This window comes from Hermetia illucens, chromosome 4 (assembly GCF_905115235.1).
Source record: "Hermetia illucens chromosome 4, iHerIll2.2.curated.20191125, whole genome shotgun sequence".
NCBI classification, from domain to species: domain Eukaryota; kingdom Metazoa; phylum Arthropoda; class Insecta; order Diptera; family Stratiomyidae; genus Hermetia; species Hermetia illucens.
In genome coordinates this window covers 155125257-155148567 of record NC_051852.1, presented here as the reverse complement: position 1 = coordinate 155148567, position 23311 = coordinate 155125257, and the positions used below count along the sequence as shown (strand labels likewise).

Genomic DNA, 23311 nt, shown 5'->3' with positions numbered 1-23311 from the left:
CTACTTCCCTGCTGGATCCAGTACTTTCCACCTCTGTGACCTCCGAGATTCCTTCGGAAACTTCGGTAAGTTTTCCACCCGACGTCTCCTCCAAAGAGTCTTTCCACGGCTTTTCTCCGTGCACGCGCACAAGTATGTTGCCAAATCTATAGTTCATATGGCAACTCCGACTTTTGGTCGCTTCCAAGGTCATCTGCCCCAATCGCGACGACTCTATCCTTACCCTCGACCTTGCTTCTGAAGACTCTCCATAATCGCGTATACAGATACTTATTCTGAGCGAGATCTTTCGTGTCTAGTGCTGCAGCTTTAAGAAGAAACACTGTCTCCATGTATGCTCCAGGAACATCATCCCCAGCCTTCTCAGCCTGGCAATTTAGGAACTATAGTCCTAAGCCACTCTGCAGTATCCTCCGTCACGTGTTCCACCAGTATATGACCAGGTCGAAAGCGTACCCCGGTGAACACAAGCTTCGCAGTTCATCCTTTGCGCATCTGGCCGACCACAAGGTCTTCGGTAGTTTCCTGCTCCGAGTGAGTATTTGTTCGAGAAACGCTTTTGGCAGTATGGCCACTCGAATGCCCTTGATCGCACCTGCATGGTTAATGGCAGCCTTCCTGACTACTGCCATCACTCCTGGTGTTTGTTGGTTGTAGTCCTCAAAGTATGCCAATCCTGGCCTTGGATCCATTGCTTGACGTCCTAATTTCTCCATTTTTGGGTGTAATCACCTAGTTCTTAGTGCTTTGGAGATGTGCTTCCGCCTCGTTGACCAGTTTGTGTGCCCCCGTATCACGGTAAGGTCAAACTTACTCACTGAGGCGACCAAGTATCAATGAGGGTTCGTTCGAATACAGTCAGTTACCCCCGACTGCAAACCATCGAATGGGCGCATGACACCCTGGATTAAGAGAGGTGTTTTTCGACTCCCCAGCCCCCAGAGTGTGGCTATCAGCACTCACTAACGGTCTTGGTAGACCAGAGATTTGGGTCCTGGAAAGCCACATATCACCCTCCAAGAGGAACAACTCACTGTCAGAGAAAGACAGGTTGGCCCCAGGGAGGTATACTCCGCGTCAGTATATCCTACGGTAGACTGGTTGATCCCACCTATTCCTCTAGGTCTAATCCTACTAATCACCATTTGTTGAACATTCTTGCTCTCAATTCTCAATAAAAATAGTAACAACTGCGAATTGGAACGGGCCAAATGGTAAGAATCAGATTCGACTACCTTTAGTCCTATCGTCGATACCGACAACCCCCAGAAAGTAACCTTTCAAAATATATTTCATCACAACCCCAACAAGCAAAGGACTCCAAGAAAATTTCTCTTCAGTTAAAAAGAAAAGCTCTTTCCTCTCTCTTTCAGCAAACTCCGAAATAATAAGTCGAATAACAAAATTACAAAATGCCGTTAAAAACTCCCTAAATATCTCGGAAATCGCAAAAGAAGAAATGGAGGACCTTCAAATTGGACTATCGATTCTGCAGAGACAATGCACGATACGGGATCGCCCACTTTGCAACACGTTACGGATACGTGGATTCGAGGAGAATCGAATTATTGAAGTGCTAAAAACCGTAAGTCGAGAAAGTTTACAGAACTCCATAACAAAGATTTTTCATAAAATCCTTCCATGGAGACACAAAAACGTTTTACTTCCACCATTGCTATATAATCCCCGTCGACATTTTTATACTCCTGCATCCAATACAGCCTGAATCGGAGTCTCCTTCCATTTCAGCTCCAAGAGGACCAGGGCATCCTGCAAATGCGATACCTTGGCGAGATGGAACTTGATGGTGCCGTGAAAAATCTAACAGTTGAAGTTGGCGTATCAAAATCTCTATTTGGCAATTTTCCAGTACAAGTGAAAAAGGACACGCTGACGCAGCGGAATAGTGAGTATCAAATATAAAATGCAGACATTTATCTAGTGCAAATATTAAAAGCTCCATTGAAGGGGATGCCATTCCACCCCGCATTTTATTCATCAAAACTATTTGTCCTCGCATTGAATTATTTTCTACGAAATATGTCACTCCTGAAATCCAACCCCAACGCTCTGGTTAACCAGCGGATCCATTGTTCATGTAATTCATGGAAAGTGCCAGGAAACCACTCCGTCAGAAGCAACGCTACTCCTGAAACGCTCATACATCAACGGAGTATCCTAACCGCGAAATCATTGGAGTCCTTTCAACTAGGGCTGCGGAAGTAGAATCGACCATTGGCTCCTAGTCACTGTATAACTCCAGCAACAATTTCCGGCAATCCTTTTTATCCCGAACTTTGTAACCAAGGGACAGTTCGCGGGAAGCGTAGATATGATTCAACAATAAACTTTGGAATACTTGCAGGTGCCCTAGAAGTGGGAGGAGAACTGACGGTCCTTTATGTCATCCCACTAATGACAGTCCCTTTTCATTTTATATGCATTTGAATAACACCCCTGTAATTCACCCCTTGGAGCAGATATCTCGTAATTATGACTGCACACTTGCAACGCTTCCCTCTTATTTCCAGGATATCGCGGTTTCTAAGCCATTAATCAATTTCTCACCTTTGCAGAGACCATCGAGCAGTTGGAGTTAATTAAGAGCCGAACGACCACAATGTCGCAAATGCTGACGCATACCATAACATCCCTTCTGGACCAGCTCACAGGAACCTGGGAGTCCATCGAACCAATCTACAACGTAGCTTTGCATGTGTCCGCGTTCCTGTGGGGCCTCTCATGGACTACATCTATCGGGATAGCCTTCATCCTGTTCTTCATGTTCGCATCTTTGACCTGCAATTTATGCAATTCAAATGTTAAGGCTGCCGTCCTTCTAGTCACGTGCGTTTGCCTTATTTGCCTCGCGAGTTTCTTTGTCCTGCTGTTTGCCTTTTTCTCCCTAACAATAGGCGGAAATGGGGAGGTGATTATATGCAGGACTTTGTACGGCTATGGAGATGTAGATGGAGAGCAATATGACACGCTGGGAAAATTGTTTGATAGGCCAGGATATTTTTATGAGCACGAACCGAAGGACGGTATTTTGGGGGAGCTGTTACGGCCACCTGGAAGCAACGTGTCTATTGTAAATGTTTCACTGGCGTCGGCTATTGAGTAAGTATTGGTTCTTTTGAATTATAGATTTTATTAGATTAAGTCTTTGTTCCTTGGGTGGATGTTAAAAAGGCATCAGATTCACACTCCTTCCGGACCATTACATTAACCCGACTGACATTATGGCCTCTTGGCAATTACTCATTACTTTTACGTCATCCCGGAAGTATACCCATGAGGCGGTCTGTCCTCCGTTGAATATTAATACATCGCCGATGGTGTATTCTATCTTTCGAAGCCGGATGCTTTTGAAAAGGTTCCTTTTCCATTAACGTATAAATTAACAGATTGTCGACTTTTGACAGATTGCCACCAAAAGGACTACACAGTCCTTCTTGAATTCTAACTTAGAACTATTCGGCTATTAGAGGAGGTTTATTCTAGATCTTAGATTCGATACAACCCTATCTTTTAGCGCCTCTTTATACCCTGGGTGTAGAAAGGCATTGGCCCCGCACTCTAGTTGTTGGTATCTAATATTATTCTGTTAAGGGAGCAGCAAGCCTATAACCGTCAGGAACTTTAGTATGTTCCCTACTTCCAGATCTTTCAGCTTTGCATCTGGTATTAAGTGTTCTCCCAGATGCCTCGACCTACTTTGCACAAGTGCCGGACACTGTCCCAGGACGTGTATATAGGTTTCGTCCTCCTAGCTTCCCTAAGTGATAGTTCAGCCGACAATGACCAGTGAGAATTCCCACTATGGTTCAGAGGTTCTTTTTAGTGAGGTTTAAGAAATTCTTTGTGCGTATGGGTTCCATATCGTATCGAATGCTCCTTCGATATTCAAAAGCGCACACAGTGCTATTTCTATTGTTTCTATGGCATCCCGTAATACATCTGACAGCTGATACAAAGCAGTTTCAGTTGACCTTCCTGCCCAGTAAGCGTGTTGACACTGATGTAGGGCATTACACTTTAGAACGTTAGTTCTAATATAGTTGTCTATACCTTCAGCACCATTTTGAGTACGAACGATTGGTCTGAAGGATTGAAAAGGATCCTTGTTACCCGCTTTCGGAATAAAGACCACTCACTTGCCCGTCTCCATGCCCTTGGTATATATCCCAGGGCTATGCACCCCCAATCTTAGTGCTGGCCATTGACTCCGTTATTATTTGAAGCTCTTCTCCACGGTCGGAGTATTGCCCTCTACCTCCGACCGCTTTCCTGCGCGTCGCTGTCCGCCGTGATCCCTAGAGGCCCTAGATCTAGGTCGTTCAGCTTGTTCTCTTCACTGGGCAGCAGGTCTACTTCCCTGGTTAATCCAGTTCTTTCCATCTCTATGCTTTTCGAGAGTTCTTCGGGAACCTCGGTATGCTTTTCACCCGGTGTCTCCTCCGAAGTGTCTTTCCTCGGCTTTTCCCTGTGTACATGTACGGGTATGTTGCTAAATCGATAGTTGATATGGCAACCCCGACGTTTGATTGCCTCCAGGGATCAGTCATCTACCCCGATCTACAACTTTCCCTCCACCTTGTTTCTGAAGACTCTCCAAAGTCGCGTAAGGAGATCCTCATTCTGAGCGATTAGGAACCCCATGAGATCTTCCGTCTCTATTGTTGCGGCTCTTGGGAGAAAAACTGTCACCATGCGTGCTCCTGGTATACCATCCCCATCACAAGTTGACAGTTCTGCTACTTTCCAGCCTGGCAATTTAGGAACTATGGTCCTAAACCACTCCGCAGTGTCTTCCGTCGCGCAGTCCTCCAGTATAAGACCTGATCGAAAGCGTATCCCGGTAAACATAAGTTTCGCAGTCCATCCCTTGCACATCTGCCTGACGACAAGGTCTTCGATAGGTTCCTGCTCCTTACGAGTGAGTATTTGCTCGGGTGACGTTTTTGGCAGTATGGCCTGTCGAATGCGTTTGACCGTACTAGCATAGCTAATGACAGGCTTCCTGAGTCCTGTCTTCAATTCTGACCTGCCCAGGTTTTCTCCCCCCCTTGGATTCAGGTTTGAATTTTTTAGGAGCATTCTCTTCATGTGTCCGGATAGCTCAGTGGTTAGAGCACTAGGCTGTCATACGGAAGGTCGCGGTTCAAATCTCACTGGTGGCAGTGGAATTTGCATCGTGATTTGACGTCGGATACCAGTCGACTCAGCTGTGAATGAGTACCTGAGTCAAATCAGGGTAATTATCTCGGGCGAGCGCAATGCTGACCACATTGCCTCCTAGTGTACCGTTACGGTCTTGAATGAAGTGCTCTAACACACTTCAAGGCCCTGATCCAATATGGATTGTTGCGCCAACGATTATTATTATTATTATTCTCTTCATGCGGTCTAATCTCTGCTGCTCCCGCTTTCTCGGCTCCGGTGAAGATGGCTTAGATCTATCCCGAGCCTTCTTAAGGGCCTCTTCTGGTTGACCACCTGCGCCACTAAGACCTGCCTCCTTCCTGACGTCTGATATATTTATCTCAGACGTGCTTTTGCTAGTCCCAGCTTCCTGGGCGTAATCACCTGGTTCTCAGTATTTCGGAGATGGGTCTTTGCCTGATTAACCAGTTTGTGTGCGGTACGGAGTCCCGCTTTATTGGTTTTATGTTTTTTCTTTTTTTGCTGGTACTCATTTTATTCCCATGAGTATGAGGGTTAGGAAGTCCACCGTGCCATAGCCCCCCGTAGCACGGTAGAGTCTAACTTACTCACTGAGGCAACCAGGTATCAGTGAGGCTCCGTTCGAATACAGTCAGTTACCCCCGACTGGAAACTATCCAATGGGCACGGTTCGAATGACACCCTAGATCGGGGGAGGTGTCTAGATCCGTAGCGTACAGGGTGTGCTTATCACCACTCAATAACGGTCTTGGTAGATGAGAGGTTTGGCCCCTGAAAAGCCACGCATCGCCCTAGAGGAGAGACAGTTCACCCTCAGAGAAAGCTAGGTTGTCTCAACGCAGCTATATTCCGCATCAGTCTATCCTGCAATGCACTGCTTGACCCCTGGTATCTATTGAAAGATCAGTTTCCTTTATCGGAAGAAAAGCGTTAATACATTTCCGTTCTTTTCTAAATAATGAAGCTAACGACCTGAAACTTATAGCTTCAAACATGACGGATTTTTTGGTTCCTTTATCCTTTTATCCACATAAAACTCGTACATATGTGAATTATCTGTATAACGTTCAAGTATTTTACTTCATCTATCTTAACAGTGTACACTCGCTCTAAGTCGCTTTTAAATAAATGTTTATTAATACTTTCAAGGTTTGCACCAAATTTTCCAATTTCATAACGTATGTATATTTTCCGTGAATGAGCTCAAGGGAATTTGCTGCGCCTGTAAAGGCACCGGAATGATTTCTATTTTGAGGGTAATGACAATGTATGTAACAAACTGGGACAAAGATATTGGAATTTCGACGAATTTCTACCCGCTCAATGTGCTCTGGTCCGACATCAAGTGGATGCAGACTTAGAACCCCTGAATCCTCAAACAAAAATCTATCTTCGGCCAAACTTTACGTTCTAAACCGCTTCGGTCACATTACTCCCGGGGCAGGGACAAAACAGCGTCTGATGAGTTTCCGATGACCCGCATGAAACCGAAAGCCGTGTTCGTTTTTTATTTTCTTTAGAAGGGGCATGTTGGTGCATGCCGATATCAAGGCCGGCCAACATACTGAAAAAAAGAATATAACAAGTCGGGAAACCGGAAGCTGAACGCTGAATGTTTTGAATTTTTGTTAATAATAGTGCGTTTTGCACCAAACTTTGTAGGATCTCTGTTATTGCCTAAATTGAGGCAAAATTTCGTGATCCTAGGATCTTAAAGGAACTTAAAGGTATGGAGTGTATTTTGGAGCCAATGCTGATTTGTGGGTTGGGTAATTTCTGAGAATCGGTCCGTGAAAGAAATGATCACTTTCAACCTCCCGCACTCCCCAGCTTTCAAACCAATGTCAAAACTAAGACCGGCTTCGGAAGGTACAAACCTTCCATTTGATACCCCACATGACTATATTTGGTGAAAAAAATTACACTCTTCTTTTGCATTTATGGGGATCCCCCCTTAAATTCGACGTAGGATGATGTAACTCAGAGTGCGCATGAGCGTGGACAGTTCCCACCTTTTCACCAAATTTGGTGTCAATCGCGTGCGACAGACAGACAGTATACCAATTTTAATAAGGTTTTGTTTTACTCAAAACCTTAAAAACAGAAGCTCAAGGAAACTGGAAACTAGAGGTCGAAGCTAGAGTCTGATTCCAGTTTCTCTTATAAACTTGGCCAGGTCAATTCACAGAAACTAGTCGCCCGCCGCAAGAAGGTCTAATAAAGATTTGTAAGTTTTAGGTCAGTTGAAAGCAGGCCTGTGCCACAATCTTGCCGAGAAAAGCTTTGCTATAGGAAAAGTTTATAGGCAATCTATTCAGAATTTTCATATCATCTGTGCTGAGGGCTTCCTGGAAATATCATGAAAGATTTCAACAAGAACTTGCCTTTAGCCAAGGAAGTAAGGAAGTAAGAATGGTCTTGCCCAACATGCGCTATGTATCTAAGATTCCCGAGGTAAGGGGAAGAGAGGAGCCAATCATCCTGACTCGTTTGGCAGCCTCATTTGTCTTTTCATTATAAAAATGACCGCTATGCCCAGGACACCAGAAGATAAAGACCTCTTAGAGCCGATAATTTTGTCGATGTCGACCTTTGCGTCATCAGATAGATTTATGGCCTGCCACAAAGCGAGAAAATCGACCGAAAGCAATTAAATTAGGTATGCCCTGACTAACGAACAGAGCTCGGCATTCGGCAGCGAATCCGGCATTCACGAGGTCAACCAAAGCATCGGCTGCCAGGATTACGAAATTTAAGGCTTTCCATTTGTGGACGGGATGCAAGGTTGATAAGCTAGAGGAGGCATAGTTGCCTCTGATGAGAGAGCATTCAGAATTTCTCTTCCCGTTAACAGGATTTTTCTAGAGTGTGGGGAAGCTCAATAGTTAAAGCAAAAATGACATGAGTTGAAGTGGGCCTGATGAGGTCAAGACATCGCCTTAGGGAGGCGACCGTGGGGGATTTCATCATCTTCTCAAGGTATTTATGTATAACTATCGAAGAAGAAACATAGTCCGAGTCTTATCACCTCTACATATAGTTTGAGAGTCTCTCTCGAATGGAGTCCCTAGCTGCCCCCCATCGTGAAATTGACCACTTTTCCAACTCACTTTTTAAATTCACGAAGGCGCTTAGTCTGTGGCCTCGAGATGACGATGGTTCAAGATTTTTCAAGATTAACGGGCATTTTGAATCTGTTACATTGGTTAGTCAAAAGCCACGCCTGCTAACCCATAATGTCTTCCGCTTTCTGCCTGGAGCCCCCAGTTACTACGATGAGGAAATTATCCGCGCCTGGAAGGTCTCTACTTTATTGGAGCACTTCTTATTGAGGACAGGTATGTAGATGATGAAGAACCAAGGACTCAGAACACATCCTTGGGGCAGGCCATTGTTTACCGAAACCTGACTACCGCACATAGACTCAACTTCGCTGATCATCTTGTCAAACTACCTTTGTTGTTCACTATGACTGGAATTGTGTTTCGACGCAAAAGAATAGGGCATACTATGAAAGGGAAGCAATCAAAAAACAGTCACGCTGAAATCTTTTCAGTCATTTAGCGAGCTTAGAGCATCGTCTTCCTTCATAAGGACTTACGCAATAGGCACCAAGGACCAATATGGGTGGCTGTGAGAATCCGTTCAGGTTTTATCAGGGTGACAACATTGGAGCTATAAAAATTCAGTCGTTCACCTAATCTTGTGGCAAACTGCAAACGGGTTAGTACTGGTATGGAATAGTTGTGTACTCTAAAAAATGTACACCACAGGCATGAACTTTGCATGTTGCGCTACTTACGAAGGACTGAAGTACCAATTTTACTCTCTTCTTGGAGACCAGTCCTCCATCGGCCTTCAGTTCTCGAAGCAACGCATCACAAAAACGTTTACCTATTAAACCTTACATATAATTTTCCTTGCAATAACAAAACAATAAAGGATGGTAAAAATCACGGCTACAAGAGTCCAAGCCCAACCCCCCAAAGCAATCTATCAGTTATTCCATTTCCAGAAACTTTTAAGCTGAGTCCACATTCAATCTAAGACCGAAATTTATGATGATGCCTTTAATCAAATTGTGATGAATCACTTGAAATGTCCTTTTCTGTCAGTGCCAATTGCGTTCCCGATGCATTCATAGCAATATTTCAATATTTGGTCGCAGTTTACGAGCGTATAGCTGTCGCGGAATTGAAGCTTCTAACCAAAATTTAGGGCTGCCTAAAAACTGCGGTCAAAATAGTCCTTGTAGAAGCAATGAAACCTTCCGTATTGCATTAAAAATTCCTTCCGATATGTTCACTTCATGATAGCTTTCCATATTTCGTCTTGTGTGTTCTTTGCTCTTTTCACCAAAACCAACCCTTAAGCTCCGGTTCATCTACTTTTTCAAAAGAGCATTCGTACTTCAAGCCCATGTCCCTTTCACGGCGCACACAGTAATCCCCAAACCAAGTAATAGGTTCCGTTGAAAACCGCGTGACTTCCATTGAATAAAATAGGATTATTGTCACCAAGGATTCGCTGTGACCTCGGTGATTACTGAAATACTATTATGATATATTGCTATCAATTTCGCGGTGAAGTCGTGTGAAAGTTTCCATATTAGCATTTTCATGTGTGCATATTCCCATTCAGGAACATCAAATAGGGACGAATGTGCATCCAAGGCTCCTATAACGTCAGCTTGGAAGAATCCTTTGAAGGGTTTTGCTTCAGTGGCAGGTTTTCGATATGGTTTGATAGCCGTCACTTGATATTGGAACTGCAGATGACTGGGGCATATGCCATTTGAATGACTGCAAGGATATAATCACACTCGCCATCGTTGTCAGGGAGAATATTGGATTTTATTGCTTTCAGGCATAAAATATTGAGGGAATATTAGTTTCTTGTCTTATAAGAGTTATCTAAGTTAAAAAAGTATCTACAAAGTATCATTTCCTTCACCCAGAAAATGCGAGCAGAATCAGTCCTCCTACCGAGTATTCCAGCTCGACAAATTCGTCAATAAAACACAAATAGCTGACCTCAAACAATACCCAAAGCTCAATGGAGCCATCAATTCAATTCACGTGTCAGAAGAGAATCTTCTGCTCCTCACCAAAAACATTCAGAACATCCTGGAACACATGCTGGAAACGGCCGACCTCAATCTCACAGCCTATCGGAATTCGATTAACCAACCAACACCGGAAAAGGATTTGGGCACATTTATCGATCAAATGCAACGTGTTGCGCTCCAAGTACGTATGAAAATTATTTTCACGTTACAGGACACCGTGTGGGTGGTGCCAGCGACAGTTGGTCAACCGTTGGACTAATTTAATTTTGAATTCGATTTCAATTTTCAATTCAGATTCAGGACGTTACCACCTCGAATCGGATGTCAACACTTGATACGCGAGCAAAAACACTTCAGGTTGGTGTTTTGCAACCACTGGAAGGATTAAGGAGCGATATCCTGTACCAGCTTACCGTTTTGGAAATTGAAAAGAATGCATGGACCAATCAGGTTAATCAGACGCTGAACCACTTGAAAAGTGTGCAAAAGTATCTGGAAAAGTCGGCAGCTGAAATTTGTACGAACTACACGAAACTTTATTTACAAAGGTAAGGATGAACCTGACCTGTATCTAACACTATGTACCCAAATATGTAAGGTTAATATCTGAAGATCAGCCAGAAACGAACACCATTTACGAAGGAAAAGAGCCCAACAACTAGAAATCTCTTTAAAATCCTCAAAGAATGTTTACCTAGTGTCCTAGTTTCTCCCTCTTGTGTGGCCAGCGTTTCGTGCAGACTGCCGTAAATCTGTACGCATTTGCACGTAACCGGCCCAAAAGATCTCACGATTGTATCTTCTTATATGCGGACCAAATGCTCCTTAGCTTAATGCTCCTTAAGATGCTGAGCCTGCTTCCCACCAGCTAGACACAGACTGCACTCACCATGTTCCTGAAAAGAGTAGAGCCCCGCCTGGCCAGTCCGTCAGCGCTCCTCATTCCTCTTTATGCTCCTATGATCGAGAACTCAGATGAGGGTGAGTTTCAGCCTGTTACCTAGACTATTCAACGTACCGTTACACTTTCCCACGAGTATGGAGCCTTGAGCCTCGATGTTGGTTAGAATGACTTTGTCACACTTGGGGCTCAACCATGCCCCAACTATCGACAAGCCAGTACCTCCGTCTGAAATACATTGGAGAATCCTGGGAAAACATATGTCTCGGTTACGGCTTGTAGATGGCGTAGTTCGTTGGGAATGCCCCTAGTTTCCGAGGTACTTCCGCCGTAGAGTTTCCCTGTCCAGTATCCGGGCTCACGTAGTCTGAGAACACGGCACGCTACGTTTTTAATGTGGGGGTTCAGAGAGGGAGGATATACAGAAGTATTTGAGGGCATCTGCGTACTACCCAACTAACGACCAAGCTCCAATAATCCTTGCTCATGCAATTACTTGAATCATATTCTTCCTGGAATTCCCTCGCCTTACACCACTAGGCCGGGAAAGTGTCCCCTCACTAACATCGCCACTTGCACTTTATCAGCCAGTTCACTTCCAATATTCAACACGAGCCAAGAAAGGATGACGTAGTTCCGAACGCTTTGTCAGGTGTTGCAGAGGTTAAAAGTACCACAACCGGTAGTCGCAGGTGTACGGCGCAGTTCTTCAGAGCCTTAGGGCTAATTTCAAGTACACATTTAGGGAGTTTCCTATTTCCATCTCAAACTCCAGTGTAAACTACGAGACCTCAGGCAAGGGACCAAGGCCATATATTCCGACCGAATTCCGTAAGAAAGTATTTCAGCGCATTCACGATCTAGCGCACCCCGTCACCGCAAAGTATTTCTGGCCGTCCGTGAATAAAGACATTAATTCTTGGGCCAGACAATGTAGGACTCCAAAACATGTGGGGAGAAAGTCAGTGTATCAAGCGTTTCCACACAATCCATCTCGACATAATCGGCCCAATGCGAGACTGGTAAGGTTTCTCGATAGGTTCACGCGCTGGCTCGACGTGGCACCTCTCAAGGACATTTCTACACAATCTGCATCTGTCAAAAATGGACTCCACGCTTTAGTGTATCGGCAATTATGATCACCGACAAGCAACCAACTCCTCGGCTTAAACCCCGCTGGACAACCACTGGCAATTCCAACAGGATTAAAGATGGCACAAGACGCTGAAGGCCCCTACCATCAACCACGCGAAAACCCCAGAGAGGGCCCAGAGATCTCGACTCCTGCACACATGTCCTACGAGTGTGCCTTAGAAGTCCTTAAGCGAAGCCCACACAGAAATTCTGTCTGTAACTATCATGCCAAGCCAGGAATTGCGTCAGGAGCCACCTAACTTCGCCTTATCGTCGCTGAACGCATTCTTCAGCACGGATAATCAGTGTTTGGATTCAGCGACCCCGTCGCGAATCATCCCACCGGTGTTGACACTTTGCAAAGCCTTTTACCGTGCTAGTCTCCAATATTCTTGAACGATTTCGGGTTGAGTCATTTTTCGTTTTTCAAAGACAATGCGTCTCGCTTACCATTAGATCCTCTGGGACCATTCCCTCAATAACACACACTGTAAGATTCCGGTACAAGTTAAGGAGCATCAGAATTGTCCAATGCTACGCACCAACGGAAACTTCCGATATAGTGGAAAAGGAAGTTTTCTACGAACAATTAAACGCAGTTCAGGGGAGGCTTCCTAAAAGTGACATTGTGATCGTGGTGGGTGATCTAAATGACAAGGTGGGATCTGACAACACTTTGGTCGCACGTGTGATGGAGAAACACGGTCTGACGACCGCAACAATAACGGTGAGAGGTTCATACTTTTCTGCAACTTCCATCGCCTTGTCCTTGGTGACACATTGTTCGAGCACAGAACCTACCTAAGGTAAGCCAGGTTTCAACAGACCTCCGGCATACGAGGAATCAGATCGACTACTTTGCGATCAGCAGTTGATTTAGGAAGCTTGGTTCTATTGTACTTCCTGCTCAGCGCCTGTCACCACACAGCCGAACCACACGCTAGGATGAAACGAACCACTTCTGGATACATCCAGAGACTCGATCGAAGACCCCATTTCCTTACAAAGGTCTTCTTACAGTCGTAGAGAGCTTTATATTGAAGAAAAGTGCCAATCTTTGTAAATTAAACGGCGGCAGGTAGAACTTGGTTACTCTTGTCCTGGTGGCAAATAACCTTAACTTCATCTTGGTTAGATTTATGCAAGTCCTTATATTGCAATCCACAGGCACACCTTCCCCATTGCGGCTTTCATCATTTCACTAATAATTGAGAAAAACATCAACAATGTCACCATATCGTCGACATAGACTACCATCTTCACCTCTTGCCCAATATTCGTAGAACATCATATATCATTATCAACCAAAGCACCGGAGCGATGGCGCCTCCGTGGGTGCCCCTCTACTCACTGATCTGATAAGATACGATTGTATCATCCTGGTCACTGGCATGGAAGCTATATAATGCGTTTGACACCCCTTTAATCCAATTCGGTTAGAGCTTCCTTTATGGTTTTGGTACCAACTCTGATGAATGCTCCCTCTGCATCCAGGAAGGTACTTATCCGAACCAAGTACATCCCCGGTTAGTTCGCACAAGCCCGGTAAGTCTACACAAGCAACAACCACAACCCCTTCTTGCTCCCGACTGCCGGGGAAGTGCACATGGACCAAAGGTCCCACCAGAAGAAGGTCCAGGAACCTTCCAGCTTTTTAAGAAGGGATGGGCTTCTATGTTCCTTGAACAGAATCTTACTATCTTACTAAGTCTTGCATGACATCCGACTTGGCGACAGGCATCCAAATCAGTAGTTGTCCCTGCAGCAGATGTTGACGACTGGTCAGCTTTCAGGGGTTGGATTTTCAGTTTTGAAATCTTTTCCGAGGCAGAGGAGAGCTGCCATACAATGCATAGCTAAGACATGTGACGCATCGATGCCTAGAAAGTGCTCATTTCCCACTAGAAGACCCAATTACTGGTGGAATAGCCAACTGGTCAACCTTCGATCGACTTGCCACTGAGTTCGACAAACAGCTCAGAGGGCAGGGACAGTAGATCTATTAAGGGCAAAACGGGCATACCTATAAGGAAGCCCGCAAGCACCTCAAGAACACAAGAAGAGCAAAGCCCTGAAAAAACACTTGTTTGCATTTTTCAAAAACCAAAAATAAATTTTTAGTAAAATCGGCGACTTTTTCTTTTAATAGTTTTATTGAAGAACCTCAAGCTCGCCATCCAGCGAAACAATAAGTAATATTTCAAGGAGCGCTGTTCGGAGACGGTCATGAACCCATAGGGTAGCGCCTATAAAATGATGAACGAGGGATTCAGAGGCCGTTCATCTCCGCATACAGATCACGTGCCCTCTTCTTAAAAATCATCCAGTGGTTATTTCCCCAGGAAGAGGGCGACACTAACACCTTCCAGCGACCCCTAAATGTGAAGCCGGTTCCAAAAGTCACCAGAGACGAGTTGCCGGAGATCTGCAGAGAAATAGACAACAGCAAAGCAACATACAGAACAAGGCCCTCGGGCTTGCCGTGAAATGTAGACCGGATATGTTCGCGGAGTTGTTCGAAGCGTGTATTTGCAAGGCAATCTTTTCTGCATCACAGAGATTGGCGGACCTCCGGTCGAAACATCTCTTATAAACCTATATATCTTCACACTGTGGGAAAGTGCAGGAGCCGGTAATTTATAATAGATTACTTCTGAGTCATCGATTGCCAAGGAGGCCTTTCATACCGGCAGTATGGGTTCTGCAAAGCTAGATTAACCATTGATGCCATAAAATGTTTACTGGTTTGGCAAAAAATGCAATTCACGGAATGGGTTGCACTAGCAAATATTGTGGGGTGGTGACGTGAGAAATGCATTCATTTTTGCCAATTAGAACTTTATACGAAAGTCTCTGGTCATGATACTTTCAAGAGCGGGACACCAATGCTGGATCCAAGGAATACCGTCTTTGCAGGTGTCCCACAAGGCTCTACAGTGGGTTCACTATTGCGGAATATCATGTACAATGATGTTCCTTACCTTCTTGTTCCAGAGGATGCAGTTGGTGGGTTATGTCGACAGCATAGCACTGGTTGTGGTCGCAAAGCATCACAAGGACGCTGAGTTATTCCTCAGGGAAACAATCGGTGATGTTAAGCCGTGATTAGAGAGTGCTGGACGGACGCGGTCCTCATTACTAAGCGCCGCAGGAGAAACTTCGCCTGTATTAGAACTGGGAATCATACCATCATCTCAATCGAATGTTTGACCAGTGTGGAAGACTCACTAACGGGCGGAAACCTCATACTTTTCTGGCCCCACATTCGCAACTCCCGCTGTCCTGCCCAACTATCCCCTCCGTCCATTAAATTCTCTGGCTCCTCAATTAAGTTCCCTCAATTAACTTCCCTCAACTATCTTGTGATTTACTCTGTCACTACTTTTCCTCAGTCTATGTTCCCCCTCCTTCCTCCGGATTCATCCCGCTGGTGGAAGTAGCCTGCCCCACATCGCCTACCATACCCCTTCTAACTCCTCTCCTTGTCGAGTACCTCATTGGCCAATTGATGCCAATGTCGGACCTGACTACGATGGTCTTCCAAACATTTTTTTGCTCAAAACTGGTAAGTCCATCTCCCTTCCCGATCGTACGCTTGCCAAGAATTACCGTTTCATTTCCCTCCTCTCCCCCCTGTTCCAAAATCTTGGAAAGATATGCCAGCGACTAGTTACCCGCTCACTTTGGCCACCACATAGAGAAACAGCAACACGACTTTTGAAGCGTAGGTCCATTGCCTCCAACCTTCTTGACTTTACCATTTACCATACAATTTACACTATTTCGCTATAGCCTCCGACACCGTAAATCACAAGATACTTCGATCCAAACTCTTGTCTCAAGGCGTTCCCATACCACTTGTTTTATGACTTGCCTCTTAGCTTTCCAACCGATCCTACCGCGCCTCTTTTGACGGCTGCACATCCCGCTCCTTCTCCCTCTCCTCTGACGTCCCACAGGGATCTATTCTGGTGCCTTTGTTATTTTTATTTTTATTTTTTATGAACGACCTCCCCCACCCCCTTACATGTCCCTGTTTGCTCTATGCCGACGACTTTAAGCTGTTTTCCGCTATATCGTCTCCTATGAACTGTTTTTCCCTTCAATCCAACCTAGACACTTTTGGCTCGTTGGTGCTCGACTAATGGTTTAGCGCTAAACGTCAGAAAGTGTTACTCTATGTACTATTCCCCAAAATCCTCACCCACTTCTTCCTCCTACTCTCTTAACGGGCGTTCCTCATCCTGCGTAAATTCCGCTCAAGACCGCGGAGTCACTTTCGACAATAAGTTCTGCTTTGATACCCATTGCCTCGATGTCATCAATCGAGCAGCAAAATTGTCAGGCTTTATACTTCGCTCCTCCTCTAATTTTGACGTGAGGAATACCCTCGAGTATTGCTCCGTGTTCTGGTCACCCTCCCGTAACTGTGATTGTCTTGCCCTTGAAAATGTGCAACGTAAATTCAACTGTTCCCTCTTCTTTAAGAAAAGCTTGCCTCATGTGGACTACTCCTCCCGCCTCCGCTTTCTGAACCTTCCCTTCTAACAACAACGTAGATCCTATCTGGGTCTATGCACATTTTTTAAACTTTCCTCGGGTCTGATGGACTGCTCCGCTGCTAACGACATCACCTGCAGTCCTACGTCTCATAGCAGAAAGTTTCCTCTATATCCAAAAAGGCAGCTAGGGTATGCTATTTATACTGCAGCGACCACTCAGCCAAGGCAATTACCTCGTGGAGGGCGGTTTCTGTGGATTTTCGTTTGAGGTAGGCATGCTGAGACTTAGACAAATGCGTTCTCTCCATAACCGTCCTTAAGTGGATATCCAGGACGCGCTCTAAGGTGTCAGCACGAAAGAGGTTAGGATTATTGGTCGAAAGTCCTCCCCGGACTCATGACCGCACCTGCCCGCTTTCGGTATGAAAACCACTCGTGCGCTTCTCCAGGACTCTGGTACGTATCCCAAAGAGAAGCATCTCCCGTAAACCTCAACAAGCCACTGCACAACCTTTTCTTGCTGCTTCTGACAGATAGCAGATGACATACTGCCAATCTGGGCCTGGAGATTTATTTGCAGAGAAGCTGTTTATAAACCAGCCAATATTACCCTCCTACCGATTTGATAGTCTCGTACAGCTGGGGTGGCCGCAAACCCTCCAAGCAAGGCTCTCACTTACAGTCCTCCTCGCTGGCCGGAAAATGCGTTTGAACCAGCAGCTCCAAGATTTTACCAGAAGATTCTGTTCAAGAGCCTTCCAACTTGTTAAGAAAGGATGGGCTCTTATATTCCTTAGACAGAATCTTATTGAGCCTTGCGGAGTCACTGGTGTTTTCGACTTTCTGACAATAGTCCAATCAAGACCGCCTCTTGACGATCCTGATGGCCGACTTGTACTTCTTCAGCCATTTCTTGTATGGCTGCCAATATTTATGCCTATAGCAGATGTTGAAGATTTCTCTTTTGAGCTTCCTGAGGCTGGAGAGATCTTCATTCCACCACGGTGGCAGTGTTTTTTCGCTGTACTTAGTAGGGTACGTGACTTTAAAGGTGGTACCGAATGCCTTTTCCAGAGCCCCGACCTTTCACTCCAGTTCGTCTGTCGTGCCAATATTACCACTTTGCGCACCGGAGAATTTATTTTTAATTACTTGACCAAACTTTCTCCAGTCGATCCTTCTGGGGTCTTTGAAGGGTTTGGAGACCTCTGCGGCGAGATCTAGACCGAAAAGAATCCAACTGTGATCTGAGAAGGAGCTGTGGTCAGACACTCTCCAGTTCTCCACCTGAAGAATCGTATTATCGGTTATTAGGGTGATATAAAGGACCTCCTCCCAACCGTCACAGTTCTCCGAGCTGGGGAAATGGAAGGTTGGTGAACCGGCTCTGTTACACACCGATAGGTTTAAAGTGATAATAAAATCAAAGAAAGACCCACCTCTCTTGTTCATTTCCGAGCTGCTCCAAAGCGTATGCCTTGCATTAATGTCGCAGCCTATCAACAGGTTCTCCTTCTTTGTTGCTATGGTGTTCGTCAGATGTTGCAGTTTTTCTGTCGAGAGCCATATAAGCCGAGGAAATATACACATTCTCTCCCCCCGCCTGCTCCGACTTGACCACGACTAGGTCGCTGGAACTCAGGTCTGGAAACAGAGAAGCGTGCAGACTCTTCCTCGCGAGAATACCTGCTCTAAGCTTGTCCTGATCAGCGTCTCCTGTACTGTGGAATAAATTAAAATATTTGCTTTGCAGTCCTTTGATGATTCGGTCGCCTCCGACCCAGGGCTCCTGTATTAGTGCGATATGGATATCTTCATCTAAGAGGAAGACAAGCAGATTAGCCGAGGCGCACTTTAAGTGCTGACAATTTATCTGCGTTACCCTCAGCATAATCTGCTTGCGTGGGATGTTCGTCAGTTCCCGTCGGACCGTCGATCCTCATCTCCTCCAATAGTTCGTTGGTGGCGTCGATTGGATCTAGGTCGCCGTTAAGTTTTGCAGAGCGGAACACTTTTATCTTTGCGTACCTGACTCCGAAAAGCACCTTATTGTCGACCTTTTCCAGTACCTTCAGTCACTCTTCGTTTATACGGAGTAGAAAAGGTTGCCTGGTTTTCTGGGGTTTCTCCTTCTTAATAACAACACAGTCTTCCATGAGAATCCTGGTGATTTGAACTTGCAAGGATTGGACGAACCTGTCCTTACCCATACGGATCTTCGGCAAGCAAATGCGAGCGACCGGTCTCCTGAGATTCTCGTCGTAAGGGATGACATTGAGCTTTACGCCCTCCCATGCTTCGCTGATGTTAGCGACGCACGAACGAAGAAAGTGCCTGGAGAATTGGTCCTCGCAAGCTAAAACGTGGAACCTACGGACCACCTGAGAGGAATCAAAGCGGGGGATGATTCCCGTGTGTTCACCTTCGGTGTCCAGGAGATGCTCAATGGTCATCTCCGACAGCCTGGCCTCAACACTGGTCCACACCTTCAGCGCTAGTTTGCCCTAGCGGAATTACCATCTACCAGCGCCACACGTAAGTGACTCCTGGTCACGTCGCTGAATGGTTTCACAGTTCATGGCCTGTCGCTGACAGTTGTTGTGTACTTTTCTTCAGGTATTGCTTCGCGTCTGAACTTTTGCCCACTCTGCTCCGCTTGTAACCTTGCTGGAACTCGTCTTGAGATCATTTGTGTTTCAGATCGATGGGCTTCGCTTCTGCTCGCCTGCCAGATGTTTGCTATTGTATTCCTCAACAATTGCCTGGTATTTAGCGAGGTCTTTTTCATCCCTCTTGTCGACAGTACAGGACCCCTTATTCTTAGCAATCTTGCTGAGAACATGCATGGCCCTCTGGTACTGGATTTTGAGCAGGACACCAGTGGACCTTCGCTTCTTAGTCGGGTACGGACGACCGACCTTCTTGTCGGTTTTCACTTTTAAGGATCCCCAGACGTCGAGGGTTTCGGGTGTTTGACGGCAGCCTGAAATTCCCTAGTCCGTCTGCCGCCTCGTTCCGGGAGGTCCCTGTGGTTGGTTTCAGCAGAGCAGTGCTTCGACTGTGAAGTGTGCTGCTCTCGACGGCTACTATCTCCTGGCTGGATGCCAGTGACTAGTCCTCCGATGATGTGCCTGGCATCACCCCCTCTTCTTCTATCGTCTGTTTTTTTCTGTTTTTAAAATTGAGTCCATGGCTGGGTCCCATGAGTAGTCCGGGAAGAATGTCCACCCTGGCTAGTCCGGCCACCAAGGTAAGTGTCTTATTTGAAACTGAAGGTGTCCAAGGTATTCAGAGTTTGAATACTAAAGACCAAGCACCCCATTGACCACGCAGTCCTCGGCGAATGCTGTTCCACCTTGGCTTGGGGTCCTATTAGCCCCTTCTCCAGTGCAGGGAGGATGATCCCCGGGCAGTTGCTTTGGTCCATCCCCCCGCCAAATCTACTTGCGCCTAACACATGACCAGCAGACAAGCAGATCCTTGTCAGTTGGATGAACCTACTCCGAGCCCGGCCCTACGCATTCTTGGCTCGTCCAAAGACAGTTTCCAGCGGCCACCACGAGGAAGTCCAGAATACCAGGCCGCCGGATTATTTAGTATTAAATCACTTTATCTTCCCCCGTTATCAATTCACACTACTATCTCTGTCCAATTTTTTTTTCCACAGGATTAAAGATTATTTAACAGCGGATGAACACAAAGTTTCAGTAACATTGGATGATCCAAAGGCAACCTGTCGACCGCTATTCAATATTTTCGATGCTAATCGAAATTTTTTATGTCGCTATGGATTCGATTCGATAAACGGATTATGGTTTTGTACATTCTCATGTTTGCTCCTGTGGTGCATAGGGACACCAATCGCACTAAATATCATCACAATTCATACTAAATTGAAAACAGAAACAGGACGTCGACAAACAGCAAGTCACTTGTATGGGTATATATTTATTTTATATCATCATTCATATACATAAGTACGTTTGTATTATGGAAGTAGTTTGGGCTAGAGTAACAGGTCATAAGGACGAAGGTTCAAGAGAAAGGACAAGGTAAGTTAAGTGAGTTAAGGATGACCCTTCTGAGCTCAATCGGTCCTCAAAGAATCAGAGGTAAAAATTTCACCCCTCATTCGCTTGAAACCAATCTGCGAAACAATATAATTCAGGACGAATGCTAGGTTATCCTTTTGTCTTTCAGGACACCGCCTGATAGCCGGCTTATAAACGAGCAGAGCAACTGGGGAGCATCTAGGTATGATCTCGCGTTTTTTGAAGCATAACTAAGATTACCTCAACTTTCTACTTTTTTTATGAAATAAGGACTAAATATATATCCTGGAATTTTCTTTTTCCCATTTGTAGCTCACAACGGCCATCACATATGAGCAGGTCTAATTGGTGATCAAATATTTTTACACACAATTTTTGATAAGAAATTTTCTTCTCTCTATTTCTATTCTTATTCGCTTTTATACGTCGATTTTCTTTTGTACGAAACGCAATGAAAACCGGATTTTTATACGCAACGGAAACGTTGTCCTTTCTTGAAAAATGCACTTACAATAACCGCACTGCCACGCAATCTTATCTACAAATATACACAATTTTATACGAATTTTGATACAATGGACCAGGCAAGATAGTGTCCGAAGTGTGAGATGGGAGCAAGCGGAAATAGTCTTCGACGATGAAGATGACGAACCACCCTCCATGCAACGGAATCCCATCGGCAGAAGTAACGACAATTCATTTTGAATAGATTAGTTAATCGAATTAAAATAAGTCAATCAATGTAACAACTAATAAAATAATCTGATTAAAAAGAACAAAATTTTATTCAGCGTCATTCAACCCCCACCCCATCGAAACCAACCCAACCGCCCGCAAATTTAAAGAGTTCCAGTAGTAATTAAGCTTCCGGAATGGCACTGCCTAGGTCACAAGGTCGACTTCAAAAACTTGGCAAACTTACAGTTTGGAATGCATTAAAAAAGATGATAAATGTATCTTCATCATCGTCAACGGCGCAACAACCGGTATCCGGTCTAGGCCTGACTTAATAAGGAACTCCAGACATCCTGGTTTTGCGCCGAGGTCCACCAATTCCACCATCCCTAAAAGCTGTCTGGTGTCCTGACCTACGCCATCGCTCCATCTCAGGCAGGGTCTGTCTCGTCTTCTTTTTCTACCATAGATATTGCCCTTATAGACTTTCCGGGCGGGATCATCCTCATCCATACGGATTAAGTGACTCTCCCACCGTAACCTATTGAGCCGGATTTTATCCACAACCGGACGATCATGGAATCGCTCATAGATTTCGTCATTGTGTAGGCTACGGAATCGTCCATCCTCGTGTAGGGGGGCCAAAAATTCTTCGGAGAATCAAGAGTTCGCAATTCCTCTTGCTAAGAACCCAAGTTTCCGAGGAATACATGAGGACTGGCAAAATCATTGTCTTGTACAGTAAGAGCTTTGACCCTATGGTGAGACGGAGGGGGTGAGCGGAACAGTCTTTGTAAGCTGAAAGAGGCTCTGTTGGCTGACAACAATCGTGCGCGGATTTCATCATCGTAGTTGTTATCGGTTGTGATTTTCGACCCTAGATAGGAGAAATTGTCAACGGTCTCAAAGTTGTATTCTCCTATCCTTATTCTTCTTCGTGTTTGACCAGTGCGGTTTGATGTTGGTTGATTCTTCTTCGGTGCTGAAGTTGCCACCATATATTTTGTCCTCCATGGATGTGCAGCCCAAGATCTCGCACCGATAGCCGCCTCCTCGATCTGGATGAAGGCAGTTTGTACGTCTCGGGTGGTTCTTCCCATGATGTCGATATCGTCAACATAGGGCAGTAGTTGGGTGGACTTAAAGAGGATCGTACCTCTTGCATTTACCTCATCATCACGGATCACTTTCTCCAGGGCCAGGTTAAAGAGGACGCATAATAGGGCATCCCCTTGTCGTAGACCGTTGTTGATGTCGAATGGTCTTGAGAGTGATCCTGCTGCTTTTATCTGGCCTCGCACATTGGTCGGGGTCAGCCTATTCAGTATTATTAATTTCGTAAGGATACCGAGTTCTCTCATGGCCGTGTACAGTTTTACCCTGGCTATGCTATCATAGGCGGCTTTAAAGGTAGGTAGGTATCAGTGGCCGCTCCGAGGAGCCCAATTAGCGCTTTGGTGCGCCGTTTTGATGCCACAAACTGCTAAGGCCGTGACTGTTGTTATGGGAACAGGGAAACAGAGTCCAGCCGGCTCGGATCTTCAGAGCCAGTCCGTAGCATTCACGAAGGAAAGCAGCTCTCCGACCCTGCAGCTAGAAATCTCGCTGAGGTCCCCAAAGAATGGTTTACCCAGTGTCCGCAACCTGACTCGAGCCAGAGCTGGGCAATCGCAGAGAAATTTTCATGAGGGTTTCCATTCCTTCTCCGCAGCTTCGGCAATGCGAGTTGTAGGGTAAGCCGAGCCTAGCGGCAAGGTCTCTTATGGGCCAGTGCCCCGTGCAGACCGCCGTA

At 45.5% G+C, this 23311-nt stretch overlaps 1 protein-coding gene across 3 annotated transcripts in view; it reads left to right on the top strand.

The window, feature by feature from the left end:
- LOC119656178 (prominin-1-A) overlaps window positions 1–21615 on the top strand; it is a 50125-nt gene extending 28510 nt beyond the window's left edge. For 2 of the 3 annotated variants that reach the window (XM_038062525.1, XM_038062524.1), the window contains exons 8-16: window positions 1374–1585; window positions 1750–1906; window positions 2577–3120; window positions 10145–10436; window positions 10550–10803; window positions 20460–20732; window positions 20993–21046; window positions 21157–21183; window positions 21429–21615. In XM_038062525.1, coding sequence (XP_037918453.1) covers window positions 1374–1585; window positions 1750–1906; window positions 2577–3120; window positions 10145–10436; window positions 10550–10803; window positions 20460–20732; window positions 20993–21046; window positions 21157–21183; window positions 21429–21549 — 1934 coding nt within the window. In that variant the 3' untranslated portion in view covers window positions 21550–21615. The remainder of the gene's footprint in view (window positions 1–1373; window positions 1586–1749; window positions 1907–2576; window positions 3121–10144; window positions 10437–10549; window positions 10804–20459; window positions 20733–20992; window positions 21047–21156; window positions 21184–21428) is intronic. The other variant, XM_038062526.1, reaches the window with a different exon arrangement.
- Window positions 21616–23311: the final 1696 nt, after the last annotated feature.